At 38.2% G+C, this 18,022-nt stretch overlaps 1 protein-coding gene across 1 annotated transcript in view; it reads left to right on the top strand.

Moving 5' to 3' along the window:
- The window catches only part of LOC101867774 (contactin-associated protein-like 4), a 231,076-nt gene that overhangs the window by 29,695 nt on the left and 183,359 nt on the right, over nucleotides 1-18,022 (top strand). The window contains exon 3 of the mRNA XM_034073093.1: nucleotides 14,286-14,396. Within this exon, the coding sequence (XP_033928984.1) occupies nucleotides 14,286-14,396 (111 nt within the window). The remainder of the gene's footprint in view (nucleotides 1-14,285; nucleotides 14,397-18,022) is intronic.

Here is an 18,022-nt window from a genome sequence, read left to right as displayed (position 1 = left end):
CTTCCTTATACCCAGTCTAAACCTCTGCTATTTAAGTTTCAACCCATTACCCCTTGTCCTATCACTACACTCCCTAATGAATAGTCACTCACCAGCATCCCTGTAGGCCCCCTTCAGATACTGGAAGGCTGCTAGGAGGTCTCCACGCAGCCTGCTCTTCTGCAGGCTGAACAGCCCCAACTTTCTCAGCCTGTCTTCATATGGGAGGTGCTCCAGTCCCCTGATCATCTTTGTGACCCTCCTCTGGACTTGTTCTAACAGTACCATGTCCTTTTTATGTTGAGGACACCAGAACTGCACACAATACTCCAAGTGAGGTCTCACGAGAGCAGAGTAGAGGAGCAGGATCACCTCCTTCAACCTGCTGGTCATGCTCCTTTTGATGCAGCCCAGGATACAGTTGGCTTTTTGGGCTGTGAGTGCACACTGCTGGTCCACGTTCATTTTCTCATTGACTAACACCCCCAAGTCCTTCTCCACAGGACTACCATGAATTTTCTTTTTGCCCAGCCTGCAGCTGTGCCTGGGATTGCTCCAACCCAGGTGTAGGACCTTGCACTTGGCATGGTTAAACTTCATGAGATTGGCATCAGCCCACCTCACAAGTGGGTCAAGGTCCCTCTGAATGGCATTCCTTCCCTCTAGCGTATCAACAGAACCATACAGCTTGGTGTCATCAGCAAACTTGCTGAGGGCACACTCAATTCCATTGTCCATGTCAGCAACAAAAATATTAAACAAGACTGGTCCCAACACCGATCCCTGAGGGACACCACTCATTACTGATCTCCAGCTGGACACTGAAACGTTGACCACAACACTTCAAGTGTGACCATCCAGCCAGTTCTTTATCCACCAAGTGGTCCACCTATCAAATTGATGACACTCCAATTTAGAGACAAGGATGTCATGTGGGACAGTGTCGAACGCTTTGCACAAGTCCAGGTAGATGACGTCAACTGCTCCACCCCTGTCCATCACTTTTGTAGCCCCATCATAGAAGGCCACCAAATTGGTCAGGCAGGATTTTCCCCTAGTAAAGCCATGCTGGCTGTCACCAAGCAGCTTTCTATTTTTCATGTTCCCTAGCATGCCTTCCAAGAGAATCTGCTCCAAGATTTTGCTAGGCACAGAGGTGAGACTGACTGGTCTGTAATTCCCCGGGTCATCCATTTTCCCCTTCTTGAAAATGGGGGTTATATTTCCCTTTTTCCAGTCATCAGGAACTTCACCTGACTGCCATGATTTTTCACGTATGATGGCCAGTGGCTTTGCAACTTCATTCGCCAGCTCCTTCAGGACCTGCGGATGGATTTCATCAGGTCCCATGGACTTGTGTACATTCAGGTTCTTAAGATAGTCTCGAACCAGATCCTCATGTACAGTGGGCCCAAGGTTAGCTTTTCACAGTCCCTGCATCCACCTTCCAAGACTCAGGTGCTGTGGTCAGAGCCTTTGACAGTGAAGACCATGGCAAAGAAGCCATTCAGAACCTCAGCCTTCTCCAAGTCCTGTGTAGCCAGTTCTCCTGAAAGTTTCCGGAGGGGGCCTACATTGTTCTTAGTCTGTTTTTTATCCGCTACATACCTATAAAATCCCTTCCTATTATCTTTAACATCCCTTGCCAAGTTTAGTTCCAATTGGGCCTTAGATTTCTTAACTTGGTCCCTAACTACCCTGACAACATCCCTGTATTCATCCCAGGCCACCTGTCCTTGTTTCCACCTTTTGTAAGCCTCTTTTTTCCTGTGAATTTTTCTCAGGAGCTCCTTATCCATCCAAGGAGGTCTCCTGGCCCTCCTGCTGCACTTCCTTCTAGTCGGGATGCAACACTCCTGAGCTTGTAGCAGGTGATCCTTGAATGTTCTTAGGTAGAAGGTGATCCTTGCTAAGCAGGTTCCTGAAGAGCCCAAAGTCTGCTCTCTTGAAGTCCAGGGCAGTGAGCTTGCTGCATGCTCTTCTCACTGTCTTGAGGACCTCGTATTCGACCATCTCATGATTGCTACATCCAAGACTTACCTGGAGAGTCACATTTCTAACGAGCCCTTCCCTGTTGGTGAGCACGAGATCAAGTGGGCACCTCTCCTCATCGGCTCCTTTATTGCTTGCAGAAGGAAGTTGTCTTCCACACAATCGAGAAACCTCCTGGATTGCTTGTGCCGGGCCGTACCGTCGCCCCAACAGATGTCAGGGTGGTTGAAGTACCCCATGAGAACAAGGGCCTGTGAGCGTGAGGCTTTTCCTCTTTGTCTGTAGAGGTCTTCATCCACAGGTTCCTCTTGATCAGGCGGTCTGTCACATATCCCCACAGTAATGTGTCCCATCACCGATTTCCCCTTAACTCTGACCCACAAACTTTCTGTTAACTGATCACCTGTCCCCAGACAGAGTTTCATACTCTCCAGCCTATCCCTAACATAAAGGGCAACTCCCCCTCCCCTCCTACCGGGCCTGTCTTTTCTAAAAAGCCTATAACCTTCCATTCCAACATTCCAGTCAAAGGAGCCATCCCACCATGTTTCTGTGATGCCTATTATATTATAGCCCTGTAGATGTGCCCACATCTCTAATTCCTCTTGTTTATTCCCCATGCTACGGGCATTTGGATAGAGGCATCTAATCCGAGCTCCAAATGAAGCTGACTCAGTGGCTGGAGTGGCTAGAATATCTCTACATTGCTCAGAGTATTTATTATAGGTGCTGGCAACTGACTGGGTATGTTGGGATGGAATGATGCTCCCCTCCCCCAGCACAACTAGTTTAAAGCATCCTTGAGAAGTCTGGCAAGCCTCCCAGCAAAGCCACTCTTCCCTTTCTTTATCAGAGCAGTTCCACCAGACCCCAGTAGGCCTGGCCTACAAATGTGGGCCCCATGTCCAAGACACCCAAACCCTTGACTATGACACCACCCTTTTAACCATTTATTAACCTGTCGAATCCTCCTTGCCTTTGGAAGGTCCTCCCCTGTGTCTTGGAGAATTGTCGAAAAGACTATCTGAGCTCCAGAACCCCTGACCACCCCTCCCAGAGCTCTGTAGTCCTTCTTTCTACTCCTCAGGCTACTACTATCTATATCCCTAGCACCCACATGTATCACTAGAAGTGGGTAATAGTCCATGGGACTTACTATAGCAGGCAGCTTCTCCGTAACATCCCTGATCCGTGCCCCAGGTAGGCAACACACCTCACTTGGAACCGGGTCAGGGCGACAGATGAGCGCTTCTGTCCCTTTCAAGGCAGAGTCCCCTACTACTACAACCTGCCGCTTTTTCCTGGCGGCACCAGTGGAGATCTGCTGTACCAGTGCGCTAGCCAACTGTTTCTGATGCAAGTGCATTTCCTCATCAGCCCCCTGCAGGACAGCAAAGCGGTTCTGGGTGGGTACAGCAGATTTAGGAGGAAGCCCCTTGCTTTTAATTGCTCTCTTCCTCCTTTGGTTGTTTTTTTGTTGTTACCAATTCCCAGCTTCCCTGATCAACAGCCCCCTTCTTTCCTCCATGAGTTAGAGGGGAATCTTGAGGCCCCTGTGCTGTTTGGTACTGGAGCAAGCAGTCCTGCTTCCTCTCAGCTTCCCTGACATCTTGCAGCTTACTGACAGCATCCCGTAGCTCAGCCACCTGCTGGAGGAGGACCTCCATCAGGGAGCAGCGAGTGCAGCCCTGCCCATTCTGCACCTTTCTCTCACAAGACCAGTGCAGATCACCTCAGATTCACTCATACCCAATACAGAGTAAGTGGATAATCATAACTAGGTGTTTTTATGTTCCCTAGTGAACTGATAAACACTAAATCCAGTTCAAAATACATTTGTGGTAGCACACTCCATTGTTCTGCTAAGAGATTGGAGGGGGTTTTATCTCTTTGGGGCAAAGGCTTATTTACTAGCTAGTCAAGTAGAGATGGTAGCCAGCCTAGCAAAGAGATGTCTGGATATTCAAGGAAAAAAAACAAGGATTATTTTGGTTCTGAAGAGTCAGCCCAAGAAGCGAATGTGAAAGACGGATAACATTAAGTCTTTCTGGATCCCTAGAAAGCTTTGAAGACAAGTTTGTTGTAAAAGCTAATAAAGCACTCAAAGAGGGGCACTGCAGCCCAGTCACTGCAGGGTAGCTTTCTCTAGCTGGTCTTTCACAATTCCAAACAGTCAAGCTGTGAAATTATGCAAAAGTTTGAAAAACAGTAACTATGCTTTTTAAGGATTGATAAGCAAGATAGTTGAGTGAAAAAGTGAGAAACGAAGAGAAATCTTTCTGATTAGTGTTAGTTTGACTGTGTAGGCTCACTTTTTCATAGAAAGACATTGTACTAACCTTAATTTTCCCCTTCTGCCTTAATTGGAAGATATTTTAATGTGTTTTAAAGGACCTGGGTAAGAACAAGATATTGTGTATCTATGCATGTAGTTTGGAACACTCTAACAGGTATGTTATAAACTACTGCTTCAAAAACATGCAATATGTAATAGTGTTTACATTTACTCCAGCTAAGGAGGAGGTGGAAAAATGGCAACAAAAAAGAGAAGTGTGTTCCAGAAATGAGAAGGCACTGTAGCATACAGTGACATGCAATGAGTTGTACAAGCCTAAGCTTCTAGGTTTGTGAGGAATGCAAAATGCTTCTGTGGTAAGTACTTCTACATAAATATATATATATATTTGTTTTAGTTGTACCCATAAATAATTTACTATAGATAAATACCAAAGTTATATGGAGATACAGCGTCTATTTAAGATTTGCCATGGTCAGAGCACTTCTCATTGTCAGAAAGTAATTAAGTGTTCACAGGCATTCTTTTGAAATACAGCACTCTATATAATTCTATATGTAATAGTCTAGTTGAACTTCCTTTTTTTTTTTTTTTAGGTTTTCGTTACATCTGTTTAACGAGGTCAGACTTCATCATGCATGTCAGTGAAACTGACAGTCTGTTACATTGTTTACTACGCATGCTGATATAAGATCTCAGGAGATACCAATTATTAAAAAAAAAAAAAATCACTGATATGGTCCAAGCATGTCCATGCATTCTAAAAAGCTCATAGAACCAGTTTATTCATTGTTGGAATGTACAAATTATAAAGTAATTAACAAATTTGTTGGTGAAAAGGAGTAGTATTTGGACTCTAATGAAGTGATAGTGATAGCTGTTGATGTCAAAAGCATCCTTCATAAAGATTTGGATATCATGTATAAAGGCAAACTGCAGTAATAGAAAATGGGTATTTTTGTTTAGTACAGGACTTAAGGATTTGCTTTATATCCAGATCAATTAAATCTAAAACTTTCACTAATAATCTGAATATATAAATAACATTAAATAGAAATCCATGGTAACTATACACTTCATAACAACCATGTGACCTGCTGCTGTATAAGACTTTGATTAAAAGTATTGCATTTTATGTCATTAATGTAGCACATCTTAAATTGAACTAAAAACTGGCTCAATGACAATCTCAAAATATGTGGCTGTAAATAAGATGATATCAATAGACTGAACTTTGCTTAAAAGGGTGACTTGTGGAGAGGCACTTAATTCAGTCCTACTTAGTCATTAACATATACTGGGGTCAAAATAACATAAAGATTATGCAAATAATTGAAAAAAAACCAAACAAAAAAAACCTCAAGGTAGGTAGTCATTAGAGTATCATCTCAATTGTCTGTTTATATAGTCACAATACGAAACACTGTGTTTCCTATTGAGAAAAATGTGGATTGATTAGTATGGGTGTATACTTGTTTTGTACAAAATCAGGTTCTGTCCATTTACTGGGGAAGTATCGCAAGTACTAACCTAGGAAATGGTTAATAGGCCCTTATGGAAAATTTTTACTAAGTAAGACCTATGTAATGCTATGGGCAAATGTTTGACAAATATATGACAGTAATTGAACAAAGAAAATATTAAAGTAATTAACAAAGGAAATAAAGAGTAATATTTGGAATCAGTTTCCTTTCAATGCACAGCACAGATTCTGCTACAAATTTCTGTGCCGGTAGCTTCCCTCCAAGAAAAATATGCAAATGATGACTGCTCAGAATAAGCCTACAGAGTGATACAGGGACTGGAAAATAAGGTTCACAGAATAAGACTGAAGGAATTTGTCTTACTACAAATTGAAGAGGTAACCTTATCACCATTTATATATACTTGTGCTTGAAATGATATAACTAATAGTGAAGGCAGGAGATTACTTTTCTTTGTATGGAGGCAAGATAACAAGACTCAAAGGCTTACAACTGTAGTTAGACTGAAGATTTTATCTTTGCATTCCTGTATTTGAAGAATATATATTATTATCTAGCAGTGGTGATATGATGAAATGATGAAGAAAACGGTGAATTTGCAGTATTATTAAACACAATTAGACTGTGTATGTATGAATAATCAGCTTTCTGTTATGTTTCTAGAACAATTTTTAATCTGTAAGTGGATTCAGTTTGGTACTGATTTCTTTAATCCTGAAATCCCTCTCCCCTTCCTCCCCCTGCTCCCAGAGGGATGGAGAGTCGAAAGAATGTAAATACCATGGGCTGAGATAAGAACAGTCCAGTAAAAAACACACAAAACCACCACTGCTACCACCAATAATAATAATAATAATAATAAGGGAAATAACAAGGGAAGAGAATACAGCTGCTCACCACTTTCTGACTGATACCCAGCCTCACCTGAGCAGCGATCTAGCCCTTCCAGGTAGCTGCCCCTAGTTTATATAGTACGTATGATGTGCTGTGGTATGGAACACCCCTTTGGTTAGTTTATATACACTTTCTTATTTCGTCTTCTTATGAAATCTCTACTGCCTTCAGTATTCTCAGACTGCTTGTGTCTAATAGTTGTGCCAGATACTTTCAAGCAGAGCAGAGCTAGCACTGTGCCTTGCAGGTGATGGTTAGGGGCCATTAGTATGAATTAACCAGTTGCCCTCCTGCCTTTGACCAAAGAATCAGTGGAAGTTACCAGTGCCATGGGTGGAATTGTTTCACCTTGGACCTTCCTTCTTGGTTCTTATCCTGCATCCAAATTAATTGCTCCTAAATTATACTTCTCTGATACTTGTCAGAAGATTTTTTATATTACTGTTCCATACTCTGAAACCTCAGCTTTGGGAATGGAAGGCAAGTGCTTTGTAGTTGAAAAGCTAACTAGAGTTGTTAAAGTCTAATTAAACAAATGTGATTTTGTCTGAGATGCTTTAAAAAATAATTTAGCTAAGATAAAATGCTTGAAAACAATTGTCTCAAATCAGTGTGATGAAGAATGACCAAGCTGTATTGGTCTTGTAATCAATAATTATGTTTCAAGGGTTCGAGGCCTTGTGTACAGAATTTACTGTGAAATCTTACACTTCTTTTGCAAAGTGACAATTTTATCAGAAAACTGGAGGATTTTGTTTCAAATTCAAGAAAGGATCAGCCTTACTGTGGAGATTATGTCCTTCATAAATCATTCTTTACGTTCCCTTTACATGTTTGGTCCATGGAAGTGTTGAAAGGCAGGCTGGACAGGGATTTCAGCAACCTGGTGAGTGTAAGGTGCCCCTACTCATGTTGGAACTAGGTGATCCTTAAGGTCCTTTCCAACCCAAAGCATTCTATGATTCTATGGTTCACAGAGAAACTGTTGCAAAAGCCTAAATGCCTTTTATTTTTTTTTTATCTTGAGCAAACAGCTCCCCTCTTTCTTCTTCTACCCCCTTCCAAGACATAGCTGAAATCTGTTTATGAAAACTTATGTTTAAGCAAACAGACCTCACACACTCGCACAAAATCAGGCTGAGCTAATCACCAATAAAATTTCAACTTTCAGGGTTAAAATTTTTCAAAGTAGTAAGCAGTTGAAACTTTTCTAGTGAGCTGTTTTTAAACTCTTAACTACAAGCAGGCAACAGTATATCCAAGATAAAGAAATGTTTAGGTTCTCTGAACAAATATATCTTATATCTGGTCAGGAAACAAATACAAGGGAAAGCATATAGCAGTAGCAACAACAAGCCAATTTCATATGAGTAACATTGCAGAAGGTCTGAAATTAACCTGATCTGATTGTCTTTATATCTATTAGCTTGACTTCTCCTTGCTGTTCTTATCCTCACTAATAAAGAGTTCATCATGATCGGGCTCAGCATAACCTCTCAATACCTCTCAGCAAAAGAAGGAGAGGGCGTATCTCTTTTTATCTATGTTACATGAATCTCATTATGTTCAATAATCTTTGGAAACTAATTATAAGCCTGCACATGGACTGAAGACTAAATTGTCACAATTAACATATTTAAAGATGTTATTAAGTAAAGTGAGATATGTGCTTAGTCCTAAGGAAAAGTAAGTATCTTCTGTTGAAAATAATAAATAGGCTTGAGGGTGTATGGTCTTCACAGCAATACGAAAAGGAAGGCTTTGAAGTTTAAACCTAGCCAGTAGCTAACTACCATGCAACTGTTCTCACACATCTTCCCTTCCCCCCTCTCTGGGCAGGATGGGGAGAATTGAAAGAATATAAACACCATGGTTAAGATAAGAACAGTCTAATAATTTAAGTATAATGCAAAACTACTACTACTACTAATAATAATGATAAGGGAAATAATAAGGGGGAAATAATAAAACCAAAAAAAAAAAAAACAAACAACAAGCAATAAACACAAGTGATGCACGACATACTTGCTCAACACCCAGAGACTGATACCCAGCTTGACCTGAGCAATCAATCGCTTTTGGGTAGCTTCCCCAAGTTTATATACCGGGCATGACATGCTGGGGTATAGAATACCCCTTTGGCTAATTGGCTAGTTTGGGTCAGATGACCTGTCTCTGCTCCCTCCCAGCTTCCTGTGCTCCTCAGTGGGAGAGCATGTGAGAGACTGAAAAGTCTTTGATCGGGGTAAGTGGTACAGAGCAACAACTACAATACTGGTGCATTACCAGCGTTGTTCTCAGACTAAAGCCAAAATGCAACCCTGCACCAGCCACTGGAAAGAAAAATAACTTTATTCTAGCTAAAACCAGGACATAAATAACTATTGGAGGGTAGTTTTTGTAATACTTTTTTGTTGTTTTATTTTTAGATTTTAGCAAGCACTAATCCTGTTGCTACAATATGATGGCTGTTATTTTTAAGAGCCTTTTTTTTTTTCATGAAGTTTCTGATCATATTCATTTGTTGAAATTTGATCTGTTAATGGCAGCAAAGTTGACCCTTCCTAAGCATTGCAGCATCACTTGCATAAGAAAGATGAACATTATTAAACCTCTAGAGACCCTCAGAGTTATTATTTCTTATATTCTTTTCCACTAAGACTTAATTTCCAGTTGTCCCTAGCTAGTCTATTTGTCTGATGTTTATTTAGGTGTTTAGTTTTTCCTAATTGAAGAAAGACTGCTAAACTTCCTTTGATCTGTTTTTTGTTGTTCTATTGTTTTCTTTCCATGTGACTTATTGAAACATATTTTTATTTTTTAACATTAAAATTATTACTTTGCTTATTGGACATTCAGTATGTTCTGAACCCTTGATAAAGCTGAAGAATTTAATATTTTCTTTTAGGGAAGTCAATCATAACCTTTTTTCTTTCTTTTCTATGTACATCCTTTTTTACATGTACTTTTTGGATAATAATAAACAGAATCTTGATTGCATATCAGCTTATAGTAACTAAGAGTTATAATCTTGACATTTGCTTATTTAGGCTAAATTTGCACTCAACTTACTATACATGCAATTCTGTGAGTCTCTATTATGGACCTGAAAAAATAGATGACAAACAGCAGCCTGACTGCTAAACTCAAGCTAAAATACATTCTTGACATTACAAAAGAAAAAAGTTTTGTGCTCATAAATGACATAGGGTTTTTTTTTCACTACATGGAGATGAAAATATATACTTGTGCATCCTGAAGAGTTAAATCTCTTGATGTTCCAGAATTCTACTACTTTTAGTAATATTTTATTTTTTATTTTAGCAAGGTACTACTTAGGTCTAAGACACAAAATTTATTTGGTCAACTATAGTTGATCTATATCTAGGTATAGTTGATCAAATAAGTTATAAGCATAAACATGATAGCTGCTTTACTACATGATATCATATTTGGACTCTTATCTATTGTAGATCACATGGCGTGATCTAGGTAAATTATGGTAGTACCACTGAATGAATAATTTCTTGGCTTACTTTGAATTTGCATAATGAGATTGTTTTTGAAGCTGGAAAAGAAATGATAGGCAATCTTTTTACATGTAACACTTAAGCTTTATTCCTATAAAATGCCTCAGTTTCTTTATAAATTGGATTAAATCTGGGCTGAAATTATGGTATTTGGAAATGCATACCTTACATAACCTGAATAGATATTTGCATTTGATAATATATTTTTATTTATGTATCCTTCCCTCCAGTTACACATCTTTTTTTTTCAACCATTTTTTTTTAATCAGATTTTTACCTCTAATTCCCAAAGTAATGTCTTTCTGTCCTTTTGAATACTGCTCTTTTCAGACATTGTTTTATAAACAGCAGCTATTACAGCTCATATCAACATACTGAATTAGCCAAACCTAGCATTTCATAATTATTCCTCTCTTCTCATTGTGCAGTTGTACAATAAATCTGTAGGCCTCAGCTTGGTTTTATTTGCTTAAAGATCTCTACATATTCTTTCCTTCATGAAGCCTAATTTGATACCATATTTTTGTTCATATTGCAGAAACCTTTGGTTTGTTTACATTTTTTGTATTCTTAGCTGTTGTTTAGGATGGAAAAAAATAACAAAAATCTAATAACAGTTATATGATGCGTACCTTTTAAAAAATTCTTTAGTTTAAGAGTCATATTAGAATAGATTACCAAAGTTTTCATTAGGAGGATCTATACAAAATACCCCTAGGAAGCCCTAGATTGCTTTCAGTGATAAGGTCTGTTTTGTTGTAATACAGAGGAAGGGTGTCCAAGAGAATTGGATAGCTGACCAGCAACAGGTGGGAAAACACTGAACTCAAAACACTGTTTCATTGTGTAGTATGTCTTCCACTTTAGGTAAAACTGTATAGAATTGTCTTGATGCACAGATTATGTTTTCATTTGCTTTTATTAAATTTGAGAAACAAGTTGATACTGACCATCTGTTCCTGACAATTTCTACAGAGTGTTTTGGATTTAATTACAGAATTTTTGCAACTTTAGGTTACATTGCACACTGTAAGCTGCCACAAGGACATGTTTTAAGCTACATGTGCTAAGCAATAGAAATACAAGTTGATACAAAGTTATTCTCCTCGAATAAGGCATAGCAGCTGTTGTGAAAAAAATGTGTAATTATTCAGAGTTTACCTATTTGAAATACATTGCTCATTTTTCTTTAATTGCTACTATGTATTGTCAAAAAAATGTCTTGCACTGTTAGATTTTAGATAAACCCTTGTGTATATTCAACTGTTTATGCACCTATTAGAAACTGATATTGACATAAATTCTTAGAGCGTATTCTTTACAATAATATACTATACTACACTATGCACTATAATAATAACATAATATAATATTATATAAATAATTATGTAAGTGCTCAATGATTTTTGGGAATACTCAAAAATACGTGTATTAGACCATCTAGGCAAAATAACACAGTAATATTAATTCCTTTTGAACTTGTATATTAGGTTCATAAAAGGTGAAATGTGTAGTCTGCAGAATCAAATAATATAAAGACTTCAGTCTCATACATGCAGTGGAAATTTTTTAAATTTGAAGGCTTTAAATGTTTTTGAGGGGTATTTTTCCTTAATTAAAAAGTTGTAAAGACCTAGATTCAGGAGTGTTGTAAAAAGTGTGTATCTGCTGTTGTTAATATGCTAGTGCTTGTATTAGTCACATAGTAATTAATTTAGTAACACATGCCACCCTTCACCAGAAGAGTAAATTTGAAAATATGAAGCATAAAAAATGATGAGAAATCTTGCTGCACCTAGGTCTGGAAGCCTCAGCACAGGAAAGATGTGGACCTGTTGGAGTGGGCCCTAAAAATTGTCACCTCTTGTATGAGGAAAGGCTAAGAGGATTGGGGTTGTTCAGCCTGGAGAAGAGACAGCATCAGGAAGACCATATTACAGCCATATTTATAAGGGGGACTTATAAATAGACACATGGAGAAAGACTTTTTAGTAGGGCCTATTGTGATAGGGGAGAAGTAATGGTTTTAAACTGAATGAGGGTAGATAAGACATTTTTTACAATGAGAGTGGTGAAACACTGGAACAGTTTTCACAGGGAGGTTGTGGATACCTCATCCCATGAGCCATTCAGGGTCAGGCTGGATGGGGCTCTGAGCAGCCTCATTTAGTTGAAGATGTCCCTGCTCGTTGCAGGAAAGTTGGAATAGATTGTCTTTAAAGATCCCTTTAACCCAAACCCAGCAATTCTACAATTCTTAATTCAAGGTGATGTAGATAAATTTTTGGGAAAATACCTTTTTATCACCTCCTCTTGTTTTTATTTTGGTATCTAGGCTTACAATGTAGACTTTGACAGTAGAAAAAGGATCCGTGGCACCTGACATGCTCCCTTACATCAGCAATGTCAGTAGCTCCCTGTGTGGAATATGGCAACATACACTTCTCTTTCTGGTGTAGTTTATGTTCTTTCTATTTTTGTGCTGCAAAGAAACCTTTCACTAATCATTTTTTGGAATTACCTGTGTAATGCATTTTTCTATAGGATGAAATCCTGTTTCCTATATTTTTTTAATTCTTCTGTGGTTACCAGTTGCACAATTTGTTCCAGGTATCCTATGCTCCTTCACTATTATAAATCTAATCTGAGGATAATGAAGTGAGAAATTAGCTTGTAATTAGGCAACAGAGAGTAGTTATAAAATTTTGCAGTTTGTTTTATAGAAAACTAGAGCAGGAAATAACCTCATAAATAATAATTTTGTTTATTCTTCACATGACTGAGGTACTTCTACTTGGTAGAAATATAGTATGTAAGTATGTATGTAAGTAATTATGTAAAAAGTATGTAAGTTTATCAAAGAAATTAAAATATCCTGTTGTTTGCAGTGGCTAGATATTATTTATGGAATTTGATAGAACTTCTAACTGAAGCATGGTCAGTATTAGACCTTCTCTTCAAGAAGAGTTTTGCTTAAGGAATCAACTGAACTAACTTTACGATATCTATTTTTGATGGTGGTCAAAAAATTCGCTTGAAACAATCATGTAAAACTTGTTGCTACTTGAAAATATACATAATTATTCAGCAGAAACAATTATCACTGAGTCAGTTAAAAAAATATGTTAATTTATATTCATGATTTTGAGAATGGAAATTTGGTATGCAAACAAAAGGATTAGAGGAAAAAGAACTCCCCTCTCTCGTCACTTGTCAGTTTAATTCACAGAACGTGTTTGTCCTAAAAAGAACCATTTCATAAAGACGGATGGTTTACATAATCACCTCTGATTTTCTAAGTGACAGATGCCATGACAGTATAGCTAGGGGAAAGCTTTTTAGCGTTTGAGAGTCAGTCTTCTTTCAGCTAAAACTAGAACAAACATTGATTCTCAATTTATATTTTTCAAATTTAAATGAAGAATGAACACATGCCCTGTATAGTAATTGAGTTGGGGAGACATGTAACATCCAAAGTATTGATTAGCATTTGCTTGCTTATGCACCGTTGATTGTGAACTGCACTTAAGTCTTCCTTTTCTGAAACACTCAGGTTTCACTCTGTGTAATGTTATGACTTGCGTACTAATAACTGCAGTAATGATTTTGTACTGTGTCTTTATCAAAATGCGCATACCATTGGCATAGCAGAAGATTTTCCATTTTGTCATTCTTACAGTGCTTAAAACAGATAATACTTTTGATTTCATTTGGTTCATGCTTTTATTTGAAGAATGGTTGTATTAAATGTAATTGCACATTAAATGTGACGACGCAGACTTGTGCTGGCATCACGTCTAAAGAAAATAACATGTGCTGAGGTTGTAGCTTTATGTTACAACCAGAACTAGGTTAGGTCAGACGCACAGGCAGCTGAAGAACATATTAAATTTTACCTTGGTAATCTCATGAAATATTGGGTAAAAAAAAAAAAAAATAAGTGCTGCCTCAGTACTGTTACTTTCATGTATAATACAGCAACTGGAAACCGAGATGTCATGTTCTGAGATACAGGGTTGATTCAGATATTTTTCTAGAGTTCTCTTGGCTCACAGTTCTAGCAAATGGTGTTCACTGTGTTAATCTGAATGTGATATTTTTCACTGGCAGATAATTGTGATGATCAGTTGGTGTCTGCTTTGCCTCAGTCATCATTCAGCAGTTCATCAGAGCTGTCTAGCAGTCACAGCCCTGGATTTGCGAAGCTTAATCGAAGAGAGGGTGAGTGTATTTTATTGATTTTTAGAAGTATCTTTTAGATTTGTCCCTGTGCATAACGAAATGATAGCTAGTGATCATATTCTGTTACTGAGTATGAAGAGAGTTACATTTGTTGTTTTACGGACAATTTGAGGGTAGAACAGTCTCAGAGAATTCATTTTGCCATGTTAACTGAAGTTTTCATGATAAAATTATACATTCAGACACTTGTGAACATTTTACTAATTTTAGTATAAAGCATTGATTCTGTTTGAACCCAAAATCTTTGCGTGATTTTCCAGCATAAAATGTAGACAGCTTTGGACATAAAACTCTGCCTCCTAAAAAAAAAAAAAAAAAAAAAAAAAAGAAAGAAGGAAAAGTTTTGTTTCATAACCAGATTATAATAACGTGAATAACCCCTTTTCTCTCTTAGAGGACAAACAAAAGAAGTGCAAGCATAATAATGTCATTGTATATTATTCTATAAAGAAACAAGGGTAAATGTAAATTCCACTTGTAAAGTCTAAACCAGATAGTCAGGAAATATTTTTTGAAACTCTTTTCTCTTTTTCCTGACAATTTATAGTCTTTATTGTTGTAATTTTATTTCTTCACCAGCCTAATATTTTATTATTATTATTCCCTGACATTGTGGCGAATTGTTTAACTGGCATATAGACAATTTTTTTACAAAAACAAAGGAAACTTTTCTTGGTTATTATATCTTTATACCTCTACATAGATCTTCTCAAAGTTCTGTATCATTTCAAGTTATCTTTGATACAGTTATTAAACATATATTTGCAGTCTTTATGGTCAATTATGGGACAGTTCTTTTTGCTAAATGCATTTAGTAGCATTGTTTACTTGTTTGTTTTTTACTTTTCTGCCACGTAGCTTAAAGTTTTATACACTTTGATCTATGGCAGAAGATCTGGAGATTACCCATTTTAACTGAAGTTCAGTGCTAACCCGAATCTTATATTTTGTGTCAAGGATACCATCACAATGAGAAATTACGAGTTTCTGTTAGTTGCTTAATTGCTGTAAATATGTTTTCTGTTCCTAATGACAGTGTTACTATAATTTCTGTGTGAAGAATATCTATTTTGAAGTTTTTTGACTGTATCTGCTATGTTACATAAAAAACTGTTAAAGAAAAAAGAGAATTTGAACTGTCAAGACATATCAAATTAATAAACATTATGTTCAAAAGTCATGGAAAAAACGTATATAAGTGCACTGAATATTAAAAAGATAAAAGTTAGCTTTGAAATACCAAGAAACCTCAGTTACCAGCCATCAAGTCGTCAGGTATCCAGGAGCTCAGTCATTCCTGTCAATAACAATCCTGTTAATAACAAAAAAATTTTTTCTTCTTTTTTTAAATCAGCATACCACCAGGATTCTTGGCCTTAACATCACAGTGCTAATGCTAAGAAGGAAACATGGCTTTGGCAAAGATTTTATTAAAATGTGGCAGTATGTTGTTATTTCAACACAATCCCACTATGTTGACATACCTAATATAATACTAAGTTTTAAAATTAAGGCTTTAAAACCAGCTAAAGTCTGTCTTGAAATGAAATCAAGTTAGATAACCAAGAGCATATGTTAGTGTTTCAGATCATCTTTCCTCTTCGTAAACCATCCACGATCCACGGTACAGTCTAAGTTCAAGGAAGTTGCGAAGTTCAAATTCTCACTCATTGGTAAACTGACAGTATGAACGTGCAGTGGGTGGAGCTGAGCAGCAGGCTGCTGTACAGGCTTAGGGGAGAATGAGCTTCTAAGGACATTGACTTCTGTTTGATTGTTACCCATGAGGAAACAAGAAAGCACCTGATGCAAAGACGTCATCCTAGAATCATAGAACAGTTAGGGTTGGAAAGAGCCTTAAGATCATCAAGTTCCAACCCCCCTCCCATAGGCAGGGACACCTCGCCCCAAACCATGTCACCCAAGGCTCTCTCAAGCCTGGCCTTGAATACCGCTAGGGATGGAGCATTCTCAACTTCCTTGGGCAGCATCATTCCAGTGCCTCACCACCCTCACAGTTAAGAATTTCCTCCTTATATCCAATCTAAACTTCCACTGTTAAAGTTTTAATCCATTACCCCTTGTCCTATCACTACAGTCCCTAATGAAGAGTCCCTCCTCAGCATCCCTATAACCCCCTTCAGATACTGGAAGGCTGCTATGAGGTCTTCATGCAGACTTTTCCAAGCTGAAGAGCCCCAACTTTCTCAGCCTCTCTTCATACAGGAGATGCTTCAGCCCCCTGAACGGCTTTGTGGCCTTCCTCTGGACTTGTTCGAACAGTTTCATGTCCTTTTTATGTTGAGGACACCAGAACTGTACACAGTACTCCGGTGAGGTCTCACGAGAGCAGAGTAGAGGGGTAGGATCACCTCCTTCAACCTGCTGGTCTCACTCATTTTGATGCAGCCCAGGATACAGTTGGCTTTTTGGGCTGTAAGCGCACACTGAAGCCGGCTCATGTTCAGTTTCTCATCAGCATTTCCAAGTCCTTCTCCTCAGGGCTGCTCTGAATCTCTTCTTTCCCAGCCTGTAGCTGTGCCTGGGGTTGCTCCAACCCAGGTGTAGGACCTTGCACTTGGCATGGTTAAACTTCATGAGGTTGGCATCAGCCCACCTCTCAAGAACATCAAGACATCACTGAAATATCGTGCCTTAGGTCACAATCTAATCTTAATAATTCAGCATTAATACAGCAAAAAGTCATGCTGGTTACTCAGAGCCATTCAAATACATCCAGTTGCCCTCAAAAATTTAATTATTATTTTTGACACTGGTATATATAATTGATAAGCATGTAAATTAAATCTTAAGAATATTTTTCAGTGCAGAAAACATTTCCATTCTTGAATCTCCATGATTTACTGGAACATTTGCTATGTACTGATAAATATATGTACTGTATAGTGAAGAAGGTATATGTTATTTCATTATCCTGACTTGAAAAGCCTGAATTTCTGTTTTGAATTAAATTGTGATATTAAAGAAAATTCTACGTGTGACCTGGGTTCAGCAGCAGCAGTCGTTTTTCTGCTTCTTTGTAGCTGGTGCAGTGCTGTATTTTTGACTTTCAGCCTGGGAACAGCACTGATAACACTGATGGTTTTAGTTGTTGCTAAGTCATGTTTACTCTGACCAAGGTCTTTGTGAGCCTCATGCTCTGCCAGGGAAAAGGGGAGTCTGGGAGGAAGCAGAGACAGGACACCTGATCCAAACTAGCCACAGGGGTATTCCATGACACAGCATGTCATACCCACTCTGTACACTGGGGGCAGTTTCCCAGAAGAGCTAGGTCACTGCTCGGAAAGGGCTGGATATCGGTCAGAGGGTGATGAACGATTTTATAACTCTTCCTTTGTTATTTCCCTTATCATGATTATTATTGGTGGTAGCAGTAATGGGTTTGTGTTATACCTTAGTTACTGGACTGTGCTTATCTCAGATCATAGGAGTTACATTCTTTAAATTCTCCTCCCCATCCGTCTGTGAGCAGGGGAAGGAAGAGAAGGAGTGAGCGAATGGCTGAATCGTTCTGGGTTGCTGGCTGGGCGTAAACCCCGACAGCGTGTTAGAAGGATTGCCTTAATTTGATGTACTATGTGCTT

Source organism: Melopsittacus undulatus, chromosome Z (genome assembly GCF_012275295.1).
Source record: "Melopsittacus undulatus isolate bMelUnd1 chromosome Z, bMelUnd1.mat.Z, whole genome shotgun sequence".
NCBI classification, from domain to species: domain Eukaryota; kingdom Metazoa; phylum Chordata; class Aves; order Psittaciformes; family Psittaculidae; genus Melopsittacus; species Melopsittacus undulatus.
This window is presented reverse-complemented; position numbering and strand designations above follow the sequence as displayed.